The 18,149-nt window shown below is 41.7% G+C and overlaps 1 protein-coding gene across 1 annotated transcript in view; it reads left to right on the top strand.

Moving 5' to 3' along the window:
- The window catches only part of LOC146002136 (uncharacterized), a 60,912-nt gene that overhangs the window by 22,850 nt on the left and 19,913 nt on the right, over window positions 1-18,149 (top strand). The window contains exons 3-5 of the mRNA XM_083139856.1: window positions 15,400-15,458; window positions 16,667-16,702; window positions 16,877-17,000. Of these exons, the coding sequence (XP_082995982.1) occupies window positions 15,400-15,458; window positions 16,667-16,702; window positions 16,877-17,000 (219 nt within the window). The remainder of the gene's footprint in view (window positions 1-15,399; window positions 15,459-16,666; window positions 16,703-16,876; window positions 17,001-18,149) is intronic.

The following is an 18,149-nucleotide window of genomic DNA, read 5'->3' as shown; positions in this document are numbered from 1 at the left end:
GATGCGTACCTCAGACTTGATGTGACGCTCCTCGCCGACGTGTTCCAGACGTTCCGGGCGACTGCAATGAACATCTACCACCTGGATCCCGCCTACTTCTATAGTCTCCCCGGACTGGCATGGTCAGCCATGTTTCTGGTGACGAAAATTAAGCTGGAGCTTCTTTCGGACGTGGACATGATGCTGTTTGTGGAACGTGCCAAGCGGGGTGGAATGGTCCAGGTGTCGCAACGGCACGCGCGCGCCAACAACCATCACATGGCTACTGGCTACGACTCCACCCAACCGTCAAGCTACATCATGTACACGGACGTAAATAACTTGTACGGGCACTCTATGATGCAGCGACTCCCCTTTAGAGGGTTCGAGTGGGCTGATCCTTCTGAATTCGACATCAAAAACTTCGACGATTCGGAACATGGGTTCTTCGCCGAGGTGGATCTTGAGTTCTCCGAGAAGCTGCAGGATTTGTTCTGCGATCTTCCCCCTGCACCCGAGTTCAAGTGTCCACCCGATTCCAACCAGAAGAAGCTCGTCATGGATTTCGAGCCCAAAGAGCGTTATGTCCTGCACTACCAGAATCTCCGGTGGTTGATGCAGCGAGGGGTCACGGTCTGCGCAGTTCACCGCATCCTCAAGTTCGAGCATTCTCCATGGTTGAAGCCATATATTGAAGTCAACACCAAACACCGCACCGCAGCCACGTCCGAGCTCGATAAGGATTTCTTCAAGCTTATGAACAATGCGGTGTTCGGCAAAACTATGGAGAATGTACGGAATCGCATGGACATAAAATTGGTAACGAGCAAAGCACAATGTCGCAGGCTCATAGCGAACCCGTTATTTAAATCGAGGATTATTTATAACGAGCAGCTTGCTCTGGTGCATATGAGGAAGGGTGAGGTAAAACTCGACAAGCCAATTTATGTTGGTGCCTCAGTATTAGACCTGAGCAAGCTGCACATGTTCGAGACGTACTACGACACATTACGTCCATATTATAGCCACAACATCTCGCTTCTCTACACGGACACGGACAGCTTGGTGTACCACGTCCACTCAGCCGATGCATACAGGGATATAGTCACGGTACCAGCTTTGCTTAACCTTTTCGACACCTCGGGCTATCCCCAGCCGAACCGGTACAGTATCCTGCCCCGCAACAAGAAGGTGCCTGGCAAACTCAAAGACGAGAAGGACGGTGATGTAATTCTCGAGTTTGCAGGTCTTCGCGCCAAGGCCTATGCCATCAAAGCCGAGGGCAGCGTTACCAAGAAGGCCAAGGGTGTCGGCAGACAGGTGGTTCGGGAGCATCTCGCATTCGAGGACTTTGTCGATTGCCTCAAGACCAGGTCGTCGGTTCTAAGAGAAGAACAGCGCATCCAGAGCGTCGACCATGTGTTGACCACCAACAAAGTGAGGAAGATTGCCCTGGATCCCAACGACGACAAGAGGTGCGTTCTCGAGTGTGGTATTCACACATTACCGTGGGGACACTATCGCTTAGCAGAAAACAAAACCTGCAACATATGTCCATCTTCAACAGAAGATTCATAAAACAAAACAAAACAAAAAAAAAAAAACACTTTGACTGTCATTACAAAAAACACTTTGACCGTATTCTTAAATAACCAGCATGCCTATGAATTTGTTCGGTTTCAAAAAACAGATCATTATGGAAACCATACCAGATCATGAAGTCTTACCTTCCGTGTTACCTAAACTCAACGGTCTGTTGATCATTCACCTCAACAGCATTTGGACGAAACTGAATGACGATGTGGGCAAGATGTTTTATGTTTTTAATAACAATTTACATTTCTACGAAATTCCGATCGACGGGAAACTTCAAATTACCGTGAATCCGGAAAACGCAGGCGAAATCAAAATTTCTACCGGCAAGAACATTTTTCGAATCAAGCACGACAAGATGCTTTCTAACATTACGTACGATGTGTCCGCAGGAGATTATTTTTACATGGAACTCCTCGGAGATTACGACAAACTTATTCCTCTCTTCGTAGAATTACGAATCGTCTATCCTATTATAAATAACCGTTAACAAAATGCCTAACGACATTTTCGGCAACACCAAGCGTGTGGACCATGCAGAAGAGATTCTCATGTTGGACATTCGAGTTAAGAAGTTAAGGACCGATTTGATCGCTTTGCAGGAAACCTTAAACAAAAGTTTAGAGTCGGAAATCGCTACGCTCCAAACGCAATGTCTCGACCCTATTCTGAAAATCGATTCCGAACTGAAAACGCTCATAAAAAATTATGTCGACGTACCTTCTTACGACAACGTTCAAAATATACAGTTGAGCGTGGATTCGCTTCAAAATGATTTGGCCAAATTACAGCAATTTCAATCGAAAAATGAAGATTTGGAAAAATTGAAACTCGAAATCGAAGAACGAACTTCCGCAATAGAAAAGAATTTCTCTGAACTTCAAACTGTGGTGAACGATATAGACGCAGAACGCTTGCATGTCGTCGTTTCCAAATTACAAGAAGAATTTACCAGCACGTTGGAAGAAATTAAATCCAAGTTGCAGACTTTGGAAGATACAATGACGAACCTACCATCGTCGGACGAACTGCAGGTCATCGGTAAAAGCGTTGCGAACATAAAAATTCAACTGGAGGCCTATCGAGATTTCGAACACATTCAAACCACCATCGCTACGCTTCAGGCGTCCTTGGAATTGATCAACGAAGAAATTAAAAATATTCACGCTGAAGCAAGTATGTTGACGAGTATTCAGGACACGTTGAGCACGGTTCAGCAGAAGATCGAATATTTAGAAAATTTGAACGTCGAAACGAATCTCGCTCATTTTCATCACGTACTCGACAACATACAGGGTGACTTGGAATCGTTACGGACGAGCGTGCCTTCGAGCGAAGATTTGGAAAAATTGAAAACGGCGGTGACGGCACTATCCGATTCGAGCGACATCAAAAGTTCATTGAGCGATCTCGAGAGTAAAGTGGCCAATCTCCCCACCTCCAAAGAATTGCACGCTTTGAAAAGAAACATATCTCGAATGCTGAAACGACTAGAAACGGAAACGGCGAACGTGGAACAGATTCGAGACGAACTTGCTTCGCTGGTGTCGACGCTGCCCACTTCGCAGAGCGTCGCCGATCTTCACACGCAGTTTACAGAGATGCGAAGCATCGTGAACGATCTTACCGAGAAGAGCTCGAAATTGAATCAAGTCGAGAACCTTCAGAGTATCGTCGTCAACATCAGAGATCAAGTTGGACTGCTGGAATCCACGCAGGAATCGACGCTGGCCTCTTTCGGTGCCAAGTTGCAAGAACTCAACGAAAACTACAAGCAGTTGAACGTGGAAGTGAAAATCAAACCGTCGTTTTCTGCCGTAACGGATACCATAGTCGAGCATTTGCTGCCCATCGAAAATAAACTCGGACAAGTTCACAGTAATCTGCTCGGCGTCGACACTAAATTCGCTAAACTGCATTCTCTGCAAGCCATCGAAATCAACAGCGTACCCAATCAACAGAGAATCTCCACGTTCGTCGAAGGTAACAAACTGTACATGTTGCATCCTTATCATCCGTACTACAAGTTTCTCCTCGATGGCACGATTCAGATAAACGAATTTTCGTACTGGTCTCACGGTAGAAAAGCTAGCGTTCCCACCATGACTTTGATATCGAATCGTGGTGTCCAGAAAGCAGGAAACATTCCTCTGGCACGTTGGAACGAAACGCGCAACATATATGAAATACACGAAGACGAAGATCTCACCGTTTTCGACGTGAGTGCCGGCGATAAGCTGATCATTCAAAACACGAGCGAAGTGCCACCCTCTTTGAATCCCATCACGCTTGTGCTTCTCTTGAAACGTAATCTCTAAAAAATGTCTAGGCAAGCCATCGTCGAAGAATTGCATAAACCTGCACGCCGCAACTACGAACGTTTGGCTGTGGTAACCAAGGGTATCGACGACCTCTGGCAAAGTGACCTCGTGGAGATGAGCAGCGGCAATTTGAAAAACGTGCATAAATTGAACAAGGGCAACAAGTACCTCCTCACCGTCATAGACACGTTTTCGAAATTCGCATGGGCTCTACCTTTGAAGGCGAAAACGGGAACGTGCGTCACGGAAGCATTCAAATTAATTTTTCGCGAAAGCGGCGGCAGACGACCACGGTTTCTGCAAACGGACAACGGTAAAGAATTTTACAACGCCGTATTCCAAAAATTTATTCAAAAACACAAGATTCGACATTATTCGACCTTCAGTCACATCAAAGCCAGTATCGTGGAAAGATTCAATCGAACCTTGAAAACACACATGTGGAAACGATTCACGCTTCGGGGAAATTACAAATGGGTCGACATCCTGCCGGAACTCGTCGACACCTATAATGAAACGGCACACAGAACAATAGGCATGAAGCCAGCTGACGTTACCAAGTCTGACGAGCAGCGTTTAATTTCTACCGTTTACTGTCCAAAGTACACGCCCACGACAAAAAAAGCTAAATACAAAATTGGAGACCGGGTGAGGATCAGCAAATTCAAACGCACCTTCGAGAAGGGGTTCACAAAAAATTGGAGCACGGAACTCTTTACGGTGGTTCGAGTTCTACCCGGAAACCGACACACGTATATAATAAAAGATAGTAGCGGCGAGATTTTGAAAGGAAGATTTTACGAAGAGGAACTCTCTAAAACGAAACACCCTGACACGTACCTCATCGAGAAAGTATTGCGTAGGAAAGGTGACAAACTGTTTGTCAAATGGCTGGGACTTCCAGAAAAGAGTTGGATCGACGCGAACGAAGTGATCTTGTGAGTACGTGGAACGTGGTGAAGCGTCTACCGGATCCAGAAAGTCAAACGAGAAAAAAAAAGAACGGCGAGTTGCTTCCCGACAGCATCCGCTGTCTGATCGTAGGTCCTTCGGGGTGTGGGAAAACAACACTGCTCGTGGACAATTTTCTCCTCGCACCGAATTGGTTGGATTGGAAGAACAGGCACCTGTACGTGTTCTCGAAAAGTTTGGAGCAATCCAAATACCAGCAACTGATGAAACTGTACGATGGCCTGGACATTGCAACGTTCGCCTCGGAAATAAAACCACTCGACGATTGTCGTGAAAATTCAGTCGTCGTGTTCGACGACGCCATCCTGGAAAATCAAAATGAAATTCGCAACTTTTTCACGCAAGGTCGTCACAAAGGAATGGATTGCTTCTACCTAGCTCAAACGTTTTCCAAAATTCCAAAACAGTTAGTGCGCGACAACGCCAATTTCATATGTTTGTTTCGTCAAGATCACACCAACCTCAAGCACGCGTACGATGACTACGTAGGCGGAGACATGAACTACAATCAATTTTCGGAACGCTGCTGCTCTTCTTGCTGGAACGGTGACGATTTCGGATTCGCGACGATCGACATGACGAGGAAACCCAACGATGGAAAATACAGAAACAAAATCAACGACTTTCTAAACGTTGCAACGTTGTGAGAAACGACGTATATAAATAACGTCATGACGAAACGAAAAATCGAAGACGAAAATCTCAAGCTTCGCGATTACCTCGCGAAACGCTTCAAAGGTTGGAAATCCGAGAATCGCGGATTCTACGAAGAGAAGAAACGTCAGGATCAACCCGTGATCGATGCCATCAGCGGTCTAGGTAAAGAAATTAAAAGTGTCACGGAACAAAATAAAAATTTGATCAATGAACTCGTACCGCTCGCAGCTAAAAGTTACGCCGTACCCACGCCCATTTCGAGCATTCCTTCGACGCCGTTCGAACTGAAGGATGCACCGGCACGACGTCGAGCCATAGGCAGCACGTCGTCGTCTTCGGATAAAATCGAGTTGGGACCTTTGGCACGAGACTACCTGAGCACGGGGAAATTCGACAAGGATGAAGTGTTCGGATTGTATCCCAGCATGGAAACCAACGAAGGCGGCGGTGTGGTGTGGAAGATTGGGAAATCGAAGGTGACCTTCGAAGGCAACGACATTAAAGTCAATTTAGGCGACAAGGATAGTTGGAACAGGTATCCGGGTACGGTGGGACTGTGGGAACTCGTCGCCAAAAAGCAGCCGAAAGATTACACCGACGAAGATTACCAGAGTTACAAGGAAATTCTGATCATGACGGATGCCTTGTACCAGAACAACGACGCCTCGCAGAATAGGGTGAAATCGAGCAGCGGCGAGAAGTACAGGAATCTCATCAAACCGATTTGGAACCAGGTCAAAACAGGCAGCGGCGTCAAACGCTACAACACGTTACCCAAAGAATTCGTTTGGGTGGACGACGTCAGGAAACTCGTGGACCGATTGTTGGTGATAGCCGGCGAAGAGAATGCAGGTAACCGTAATTTCTACAACGAGAAGGTTGGCATCGTGGACATGATCAGCACGAAACTTTCCAACTTCATCGTGAACGACGACAAGGGTATAGGTTACCTGATCAAAATCATCAACACGCTGCCTCCGAAATTCTGGAACGTGGCCGAAGGAAAGGGACTCGTGAACGACATCATCAACAAGTTACCTTTCGAGATGCATTTACCTGGCTACCAGTACTGCGGACCGGGTACCAAACTCGAGAAAAGATTGGAGAGAGGAGACAAGGGTGTGAATCCGTTGGACGCCGCATGCAAAGATCACGACATCGCCTACAACACCACGCAGACGGATCTGGATGCACGTCACGAAGCAGACAGAAAGTTAGAGCACGCAGCTTTCGAAAGATTCGTGAGTAGAGACGCATCGTTGGGTGAACGGGTCGCCGCACTAGGCACCACCATCGCCATGAACACGAAACAAAAATTGGGGTGGGGTATATAAATAACATACAGTAAAAAAAACAACATGGATTACATAACTAATTTGCCACCCGAGCTACTATCTAAAATATTCAAAAAGGTAGTTAACGGAGATGTTAATAAACTTGTAAACATGGCAAGAACGATGCCGGAATTTCGCATCCCTTGTGAAATGGTTCTCAAGGACCTTCTTCGGGAGATCAGCGGCCTGAGGTGCGGTGATCTCAACATTCTGCTTTTGGCTGCAGGGCAAAAATTGGACGATAGGTCGGACGAACTGTACGAGGCAAGGCAGGGAAGAAGACAGTATACTGATGATTGGTACAAGTCTATGCAGGAGACGGAAGATATCACTACGCACATCCTCGCGTTTTCCGAAGCACGAACTTTCTTCCTCTGTTAAAAAAATAATAATATATATACGTGTCAAAAAAAACTTGATATATAAATAACACACATCATAAAAAAATAATCTTCAGTATATATAAATAACACACATCGTGAAAAACAATTAAATTTCTCTCTAACACTTTGAAATTTTTTTGATATGACGACCGAGAAAATAAGTGATCTCCAAGCATTAAAACAAATGCTAAATTTGTCAGTCGAGTATGTAAAAATTCAGGAATTGGAAGTCGACAAACCTTACACGATAACTTCCGGTTCAATCGTTTCTACCCAGTATGGTCCCAAGGTACGCCTGTTGCTCAACGCACAATACAGTCTATTTTTACCAGATCGATACGCTAGCATGTTATGCGACGAGAAGCTATCTATTTTAATCGAGAACAAAACTCGAATCGTGTACAAGGGGACAAAAGAACTTCTTGGCAAGAAAACGAAGCACGTTATAGAATTTGTGTAACGACTGCGAGGCTTTGAAAATATATAAATAACATACCGTAAAAAACTACACAAGAAAAAATCTCAGAATATATATATAAATAACATACCGTGAAAATAACACATAGAGCATCAACATGAAGCCCAAGGGTGTCGTGTACCAGATACCATACTCCAATCTAAAAAATCTAGGTGCTCTCGATGAGTTACTCACCAAGAAACAACGCGAGAAGAAACGTTCTTGCTTGTCGAAAGGACACGGAATGAAATTGCTGCTCAGCACACCTCAATTGAAAAGGTTGCAGCGTTCGCGGAAACAGCAAAAAATCGGAGGTTTCATATTCAGCATCCCGGCCATCCTGGCAGCATTGGGGGCCGTTGGAAGTTTGGCCGGCGGAAGTGCCGCCATCGCGAAAACCGTCATCGACTCGAAGAAGAACAAGGCGGAATTGGAAGAACAGAAACGTCACAACCTGGCCATGGAGAAGAAGGGGAAAGGTATAACCAAAAAACAAAAAAGCAACCTCGATGCTTTGAAGAAATATAAAAAAAAGAAACAGAAGCACTCACCAACCGAGACATTGAATCTCTGATTGAACCGTTACAAATCAAACACTTCAGAGGAGTTTTCATGTCCGACTCGTTACCTTCAACCGCTAAAAGAAGAGAATGCGGAGTAGTCAACTTGGACGGTCAAGAAAATCCAGGCACGCATTGGATATGTTACCACAAAAACGATAATAAAGCATTCGTTTTCGATTCTTTCGGAGGTGTTCCACCTACAAATTTAATTTATTATCTGAAAATAAGTAAAACCTCCATATACTACAACGACGAACGCATTCAAGATTTCGGAGACGTGAACTGCGGTCATCTCTGCCTCTCCGTGCTCGCGTTTCTCTCTAAAATAAATAACCCTACGGTCGAAGATTTCCAGAAAGCATTGTGGAACCTCAAACAGCATCACTAGGATGGGCGTGTTCCATCTCACGAGCGAATCTTCAATCTTGAAACTTACGCTGCACGACGACATCGTTTATCCTAAATCCGTGGCTCTGCGTGCATTCTACAGCATGTACCTCATACCTAATGTTACGCAGCACAACAACAAAATTAGCGTCGGAAGCGAACACATCGTCGTCACGCCAGGACAATACAATCTTTCCACTTTGCAAGCTCAATTACCCAAAGGCACATACCTTTCTCAAAATTCGGTCACGCACAGAGTGGAAATCCTATCCGCGACGGAGACCGTGGACCTGGGCACCATGGGAGAACTTTTAGGTTTCGAGAACAACACCAAACTCGAAGCTGGCATCAAGCACGTAGCAACCAACATTCCTAAATTCTTGGCCATAGAGACTCTGAACGTACACTGTAACGTGGCCGAAGGTATGATCACGAAATCTTCGGACGGATTGTTAGGAAGTCACAAGCAGACGGGAATCATAGCCACTTTCAAACCAAGTTCCGAGTTCATGGAACCGATCATCTACACGCCCTCTTCGCCGATCTATTTTCCAGTATGTCGCAACCGCATAGACGACATAGAGTTGGTGGTGACGAACGAGAAAGGAGACGTGGTGGATTTCGCAGGTGCCACTACGACGGCCATCGTGGAGATCAACGTATAATAAATAACATACATAGTGAGAATGGAGCAAATCGAAAGTTACGAATTGCAATCTTTCCCTCCCAACCGTCGCACGTTCGCCAATCTCAACGAGGCGAACAGGGAGATCGAATACGACGTGGACGTAGGCGACGGGTTCATTCATCCTCACAGAGCGGACCTCTACCTTCAATTCGACGTGGTGAAGAAGGAAAGCGGAGACGCGTTTCCCGCAGCAGCAAACTTGATACTCGTGGACAACTTCGTGCCTCACCTGTTCTCGCAGGTGGAGGTGAGGAAACACAACACCGTCATCGACAGAATAGATTATCCAGGCATCACGTCGACGGCAGTGGGAACTTTGAAATTATCCAAAACGGATGCAGCGTACTACCAGGCCGGGGGATTCGAAGCCGGGACCAAAATATCGACGACAAGTCACACGGTGCTCTTTCCCATGCGTCTGCTGCCTGGTTTCTTCTCGGACTACAAGGAGATCATGTGGAAGGGAGGACTGAGGGTCACGTTTCGAAGAGCGCCCAACGACAACGACGCACTGATGCGATACGCTACTTTGGGTCCGGACGGCACCACGCCGATAGCCAACACTTTACCCGAAGCAGCAAAATGCATCATCCGGAGCATGGAATTGAGAATGCCGGTGGTGGAATACGAAACGAACTACGCCCTCAAGTACAAAGCGGAGATCTTGAAAAGTCCGCAGGTGTTGATTCACTTTCACGGTTACCAGTGCGTGCAGAAAATAGCGTCGGGAAGTCACATGGAATTCGACGTGACGACGCAGTTCAACAACATACAGTTCGACATGCCAGATTTCGTCGTAGTGCTCTTTCAGACCGGGCGCGATAACAATCAGGAAAAAGATTCCAGCAAGTTCGACGACTGCAAAATCAAGAACGTTTATCTGAAGAACGGACGCAACGAAGTGTTCCCGCGTGAGAATTACAACCTCGACGTAACCAAAGACGATTACCTCAAACTTTACGAAGCGTTTTCGGCTTACAAACGCGTGACCGAGGGAAGCGTGGACATGTACTACACGCCCAGCGAATTCAAAGCCCGGAGACCCATGACCGTCATCAACACATCTAAGAGGAAGAAGGTTGTGGTCAACGATCGAACCAACATCAAGGTCGTCTGCGAGTTCCACGATGCCTTGCCCGAGGATACCCTATGCAGTGTCATCCTGATTGCAGAGAAGTCCTTCGCCTACGACGTGAAGAACGAGAGGGTCACAGAGCAGTTTTAACAAGTTTTTTAACATCTATTTTCTTGCACAATAAGAAATTTTCTGCACTAGCACAATCAGTTACAATGGCACAATACGAATTTCACTAGTTCAGATCACTTACAAATGTTAATTTCATTAGTTATCAGTCACAATATCTTTTTTGCACTATAGCACGAGACAATCAGAAATTGCACAAAAAAAAAATTTGTTGTTGTTTTTTACACGTGAAAATTAACAATAAAATTTCTTTCTTATCGTTTCAGATGCTGTCGAAACATCAAAAAACACATACACACACACTAGAAAAAAGCATGCAATTTTATTTACATACATTCTCCATCTTCATCAAGAAAATATTATAATAAACATAATCATTTTTTATCTATCTCATAATAAAACTCTATATCCAAAAAATATCACAACATCAAATAACACTAGAGTCGTTAGTACACGTTGCATGCATTACGGAGGTCCTCTGTAGGGTTTCATGGAAGTTTGGGGAAAAAAAAAAAACACGTGAAACTCTACAGAGGTGCGGTAATCTATAACCGCAGCCATTAGAAAACTTTTACATTTTTGGTTGGGCACCACGCACCCTGGCGAGGTTATAGGGGCCAGGCCTCCTAAAAACAACAATTATTATTTGTTTGTTTGTTTGTGTTACAATACATATGTGCGCACATGCGCGTGTGTATGTGTGCGTGCGTGCGCGTGTGTGTGTGCGCGGCACGTCGTTCCACCGAGAGAGAGAGGTTTACAAAGGTCGCGATATACAAACATTGGCCCCCGGGGAGTTGGAAAATTACGATATGGCGCATTCGCTCGTTACTGTTGCCAGCCATAAATCTCTCTCTCTCTCTCTTCATCTTACACCAACGTTGGCATCTCTATTTTTTTTTTTAGTTGTAAGTAAATTGCCAACACACTTGCCATCTACCCATCTCTCTCTCTTTTACAGCAGTGTCGGCTCTCCTTGTTTAGTATATGTAGGTTGGCAAAAATTGCTTTATGCGCTGTAAGGCAAGCCTCAGGCAAAATTGCCAGCTCCTTGCTTTAGGTTAGGTTAGACCAAAAAAAATCTTGGTGATTTTTTTTTCGAGTGAGGACTTGGCAACGTTGATTTTTACTTGAGGGCGGTCAACCGGGTTGATTGCACAAGCAAAGTTGTCAGCTCCTTGCTTTAGGTTAGGTTAGAGTAAAAAAGGCTGTGGGTAAGCTGTCGGTTGTTTAACTCTTCCCTCTCTCTTTTTTTTCTTGTAAAAGGCTATGGCAAAAGTACCAATAGGTTGGCAACCTTGCTTTATGCACTTTAAGGCAAGCCTCAAGCAAGATTGCCAGCTCCTTGCTTTAGGTTAGGTTAGACCAAGAAAAAAAACCTTGGTGATTTTTTCGAGTGAGGAGTTGGCAACACTGCGAGAAAATACCTCAAGCAAGGTTGCCAGCTCCTTGCTTTAGGTTAGGTTAGACCCAAAAACAAAAACCTTGGTGATTTTTTCAAGTGAGGAGTTGGTAACACTGCGAGCCCCACCGAGCCCCAAAAGAAGGCGTTGAACCGGGGACACTACACTACTAGTTATCTTGGAAACGGTGAGACTTAGGAAAAATCTGTTTGCGGATTCGTCATGTACGCCTATATGTAAGTAAAATATGAATAGAACCTATGCTCGGAAATCCAAAATGGCGACCGGAAGTGGGGTTATCTTTGAAACGGTAAGACTTAGAAAAAATCTGTTTGCGGATTCGTCACATACGCCTATATGTAAGTAAAATATGAATAGAACCTATGTTCGGAAATCCAAAATGGCGACCGGAAGTGGGGTTATCTTGGAAACGGTAAGACTTAGGAAAAATCTGTTTGGTGATTCATCAGGTACACCTATACGTGAGAAAAAGTATGAATAGAAGCTATGATCGGAAATCCAAAATGGCGACCGGAAGTGGGGTTATCTTGGAAACGGCAAGACTTAGGAAAAATCTGTTTGCGGATTCATCACGTACGCCTATATGTGAGAAAAAGTATGAATAGAACCTATGTTCGGAAATCCAAAATGGCGACCGGAAGTGGGGTTAGGGGGCCAGGAATCTTAAAAAAAATATTATTTGTTTGTTTGTTTGCGTCACAATATAGGCGTGCACGCGCGTGTGTGTGGCACATCGTTCCCGAGAGAGAGGTTTACAAAGGTCACGATATACAAACATTTGACCAAGACTTGGAAAATTACGATAAGGTGCATTCATCCTTCAAGAATAAAAAACTGCATTATTTACTCATCACGTTGTGTCAGCGCAATAAATCAGGCGCTGAACATAGAGAGAAAATAAGTTTTTTTAGGTTTGGTGAACCTCAATTAATAAAATAAGTTTTTGAGGTTTTGGTGAGCTCCAAAAAATCAAAGTGAGTTTTTGATGTTTTGGTGCTGTTTTCTACGCTGTGAAACATCGTCAGCGCAATAAATAAGGCGCGGAACATGGAGAGAAAGTGAGTTTTTGAGGTTTGGCGAGCTCCACCGAGCTCCACCGAGCTCCACTTTCGGGCGCAGAACCGGGGACACTACACTACTTGCATATTATTGGTTAACTGAAATATATGGTGCTTAATCACACAAGCAAGTTCTTAATAAGTTTTGAAACGCGCATTATCGTGTTCGTAGTTTTTTAGTTGATAAACAGAACGTTCGGGACGAGTGGGAAGATTGCACTATACTCCGTTCGAGGAATCTGTGGAGCAAGGCCACGCATAAAGGAAGAGAAGGGGAGAAAGAGAGTTGGCAGAGTAAAGCAGTAAGCGCTGCTGCAATGGCTGGTAGCCTCTCTCTACTTGCGCAGAGATTTGTTTTGGTACGCTCCCTCCAGAGATTGTAGTATGTACCGAACTGACCAGTAGGCCTGAAGCAAAGCATGTTGGGCAATCTCCATAGATTTTACAAAGATGTTAGATAAAATTAGGTAAAATATTTTATAAACTACGAAATTACGGTAAAACAGCCTTCATATATGAATAATTTAATCGGCATAATTTAGATTAGAATTCATGTTATTATCGTACTATTACATATTAGAATAATTTGCTTATCTTATGACTCATTGTGGTCAGAAAGTACGTGTTACATTTTAAAATAAGTTATTTTCAGAGCATTATTATCAAACGAAGACGTTATTTTCCAGCACAAGATTTCTACAACAAACACCTCTCCCGGTATCATTATTGAACGTACCAAATATGAAATTTGAGAATGGATTTCCTCTTTTGTTTTTGAGGGTCAATCAATCTTCAGACTCCCTTACTTTTGCCGATGGTTCTAATGTTTTTCATGAGCTAATTCTGATCTTTCTCTACAGTGAAGTGAAGATATAGATTTTCAGAGTATTAACTGAGTGGACATATAATACAGTAAAATACAGAGAAATGTGTTGTATATAAAGTTTAGGTTTAAATGCAAATAAATAATACTTTTCAACATAAGCTATTCTTATTTTGAATAACATTTTCCATATCTTCCTTAATCATGTTGTAGAATTCAGGACTAAAAGTTGTAAACGTTGTAAGTGCTAAAAGCGAAAGTGTTGGGAAATCGCATCCTTCCGCACATCAGCTCCTAAGAACGTGCACACTAGTGACCTCTTTACACGCCCTTTGAACTACTTAGAGAGCTACCAGCCACATTTCACGTTTACCACATTATAAAGCATCGCACATTTCACAGTTTAACGTGGAAAACGGTGTTTGAATTATTGTGGCACTTACAGCGTTTACCAATTTTCGTCTTCAATTAATCTCAGCAAAATGATGGAAATAAATATATTGAATATTTTATTAAAATATATTTCTCGATGTATTGTATTATTTTATGAATGAACAAAATTAATAGATGACGATCTTTATTTATCAAAGTCCAAGAATGTTCAAATATGTTGTTTACATTTCTACACACAGAACCCAAAACGTGTCAAGAGACACAAATGTGTTGACTCCAATAACAGATTAAAGTGCATAAATTGCTAATGATGCACTTTCACACAGAAATGCATCAAATGTTACTATCATCAGCTCTGTTCCATATGATGCATTTGAAAGAAACAAAAATTACACGTATAACTACGTGAATTGATGCACTTGGAGTTCTGTGTGTAGATATCTCTTGAGTGGTAGCAAGGGCACTATGAACATTTTATGTCCAAAAGGTCCCTCACTTGATGTGTCTTAATTTGGAACACATTTTCCAGGAAACTTGTTTTTCATATGGACATTTACTTTTATGCTTTCTAAAATATTGTTTTGGTCAAATAACCTGTTACGATGATATTACAAATGCAATTTTGTCGATATATTGAATTTCAAAATGAAAAAAACACAAAGCTAATGAAATATCATCTTTAAATTGTTCTATATAGTTGATATTAGGTAGAATTCAATATTAAATTGTTGTAGATGGTAACAAAATTTGCCCATAGCAATGAAAGGCATCGAAGAACCTCAAATCTTCCAAGAAGAATCTGAATGTATTGAACTCTGATACTGTAATAGGTTTTACCTAAGAAACAGAAACTACTTATTTAGAATCTATTTGGTTTATTCATCTATATAATAACTGGGTGGTAGCATTTTGCACAACAAGCTATTTACAGAATTTATCGGATTTGTAAAACTATGGCCAATTTCCCCATTAACCGACTTACCGATTGCCTGGACAGATAGTGATAGAGAGTCGATTGATTTGTTTCTATTCGATATACTCTTGTTAATGTTTTTAAGGGGAATATTTACATTACACACCTTTAACATTCTAACATTCTATGTACAATTATTATTATTATTATTATTATTATTATTATTATTATTATTATTATTTTATTTTAGAACACCTGGCCAAGTGGCTGGAAGGCATGGAAGTTTCTGAGAAAGAACCAGAGCTCAAGGTATGAACTCCTTTATGCTTATAACAGTATGATAGTGCTTCTCTGTTAAATTTGGTCTCTGAAAACTACTTTCATATTTGCAAGAATTTAGATTTTCTCCTTGTATAAATGAATGAGTTGTTTATGGAGAGAGATGCAGGCTTCATTTTGCAATATTTTGTAATGTTCGTTTATAACCAGTCATGACCAGACGTCTCCATTTAGTTAGTCGGGACAGCCTATTCTTTTCAAATCCTGTCTCGATGTTTCACGAAGTGTAGTCGTGATGCGAAAATGTCCCCCTTTTTTGTTATCTCACATTCAGACGTGTTCTTCAGTAAAGGAATCCTTGCTAATAGGTATACTAACTTAAATTAAAAATAAGATGTTCTACACATAGAAATATCATGGTTCTTTAATGGTGCTGGTGCATGAATATTAAGGGAAATTTGAAAACATTGATAATTTGCGGAATGCAGTAGTATTTCAATAGTTTCAATACAACTCTAAACAATATCCTACAAGGATTGTTAGGTTCATTGATAAGTAATTCAATTTATTTTTTTATTTACTTATTGAGAACATTTCAGATACAGCACAAGTGGCCATTTTACGCTGAAATTGTCAACAATGGAAGAAAAAAAGAAAACTAGCAGAATAACAAAAAAATATTAACAAAAATAAGTCAAGATTGCACTATTACCTATGCATTTAATCATATTTTGAGTCTGGTGATACAAAATTACAAAAAGTCTACTAGTACTTTTTTTCCCCTTTTGAGAAAATTAGCGTAGTTGAAAACTATGTGCAGACATTTGATTGAATTTATTGATTTTATTAACGTGCAGTGAAATTTTGTATTAACATCATGTGTCATGAGAGTAATTTACATAGAAAGAAAGCAATCACAAGAAAATTGTAACAATATACATAGATAGGCAGATATAGTAGATGTTTAAATTCTTTTGAATTGCACAAGAAACAGAGATACTTTTTCACTGCACGTTACTAGAATCAATAATTCACTTAGATACACCTATGGATTATTTCTGGTATCAAGAATGAAATACAATTCAAAAATATTGATTTAAAGTTTCAGTCAGAAATGTCGCATGCAAATGTCGTATGTCGTATATTCAATCCACACACACACAAATATATGCTAACCTTATGCTTAATAAATTATCTTGAAGTTTATTAACCACAATATGTATTTTCTTCATTTGCAGTGTTTTGCACATTGTTTGATGATTGAGCGAAATATGGTGAGTATTTTTTAAATTTCATTTACATACTGAAGACCATTATCAATATGAATTTTAATTAGTGTATATAATTTGTATTAAAATCATACTTTTTTAGTGAACTTAAGTGTAGCTATGAATTTGCCTGGTTCACCTAAGAAAGTTTCTACTTTTCCCACTAATTATTTTCCGCAGATAAACGACCAAGGGACTATTGAAGTAGAACAAGTGAAGAAGAACCTGGTGGATATTTTCACAGAAGAGGATGTGATTGAAAAAGTTCATGGCATGGCTGACGAATGTATTGAAGAACATAAGGGTAAGTGCAGAGACAGAAACATCGTGTTCAGATTAGTCTGACCAGTGGCGGCGATTGGGTTCAAAAAGTGGGGAGGAATTTTCCAAAACTTTCCTTCGTTAGATAAGGTTTACCATACTTCAGAGGCAATAGTGGGTGGGGGGGGGGACAAATGCCCTCTCTCCACGACCCCCCTATCGCCGCCACTTAGTCTGACGTATAATACAATGACGAAGGTATAAATCATTTCAATAAAATAGGCAATTATTATTACCAGTGGTGAGATGGGGGTAACGCGATCCCCCAGAACTCAGGCTGCCCTCGTCTAGTTTTAGACACATTTTTTTTAAACATTGGCATACCCGTGCTCTGCTCTGCATTAACAATAGCATTTCTCCAAAATATTGCAAAATAAACTCTTATCAACCTCCATGTGCAGCATATTTTTCTTTAATGTAATTTTGAACAAAAAATTGACTTACATCTTGCAGTTTGAGTTTTGTGTCCACTTAGACTAATCTGTACTGACTCTCCAGTTAAAAGTAGGATCCGAACCCATTATATGCCCCACTGGCTATCTAAACCGGATACCTTTGATCACAAGATGATTGATTGATTTGTTGTTTTAAGTCCACTTTATGGACAGTAAGGCTAATCGGGACTGGACCTACACTTTAAATTGAGATCCGAACCACTTGTGACTCCACCGGGTATCGAACCCGGGACCCTTGATTAAAAGGCGAGCGAGACGATCACAAGATGAAGAAGTTACCACTACGCCATCGGGAGGCGAATTACATCTTACATAAATCATTTTCTTTTTATAAAATAATGATGAAAAAAATGGTGCATGAGCTTTTAATATGTAACTTCACGACGATACATAATGTTAAGTAACATTATGAATTAAAAATTTCAATGAATATTTTTATAGCTCGTAAATTCACTACATGAATCATCACACAAAACGCCGAACGCGCATTTCTGATATTTTAACATTTCCAAATTTCAAAACTTAGCTCAAAGTAATATATATTAGTGATTACTTGGTATGAACATCTTCATTAAAATCCATAGATATTAGATAGTATATAATAAGTGTTTCGAGTGATGAATATAAACTTCAGGTGTCTCTTACAGAAACATTAATGCCACAGGTAATTACTAACA

This window comes from Lepisma saccharinum, chromosome 18, assembly GCF_977018435.1.
Source record: "Lepisma saccharinum chromosome 18, izLepSacc3.1, whole genome shotgun sequence".
Classification (NCBI taxonomy): Eukaryota; Metazoa; Arthropoda; class Insecta; order Zygentoma; family Lepismatidae; genus Lepisma; species Lepisma saccharinum.
The sequence above is the reverse complement of the archived record's forward strand: the minus strand, read 5'-3'. Positions and strand labels throughout refer to the sequence as shown.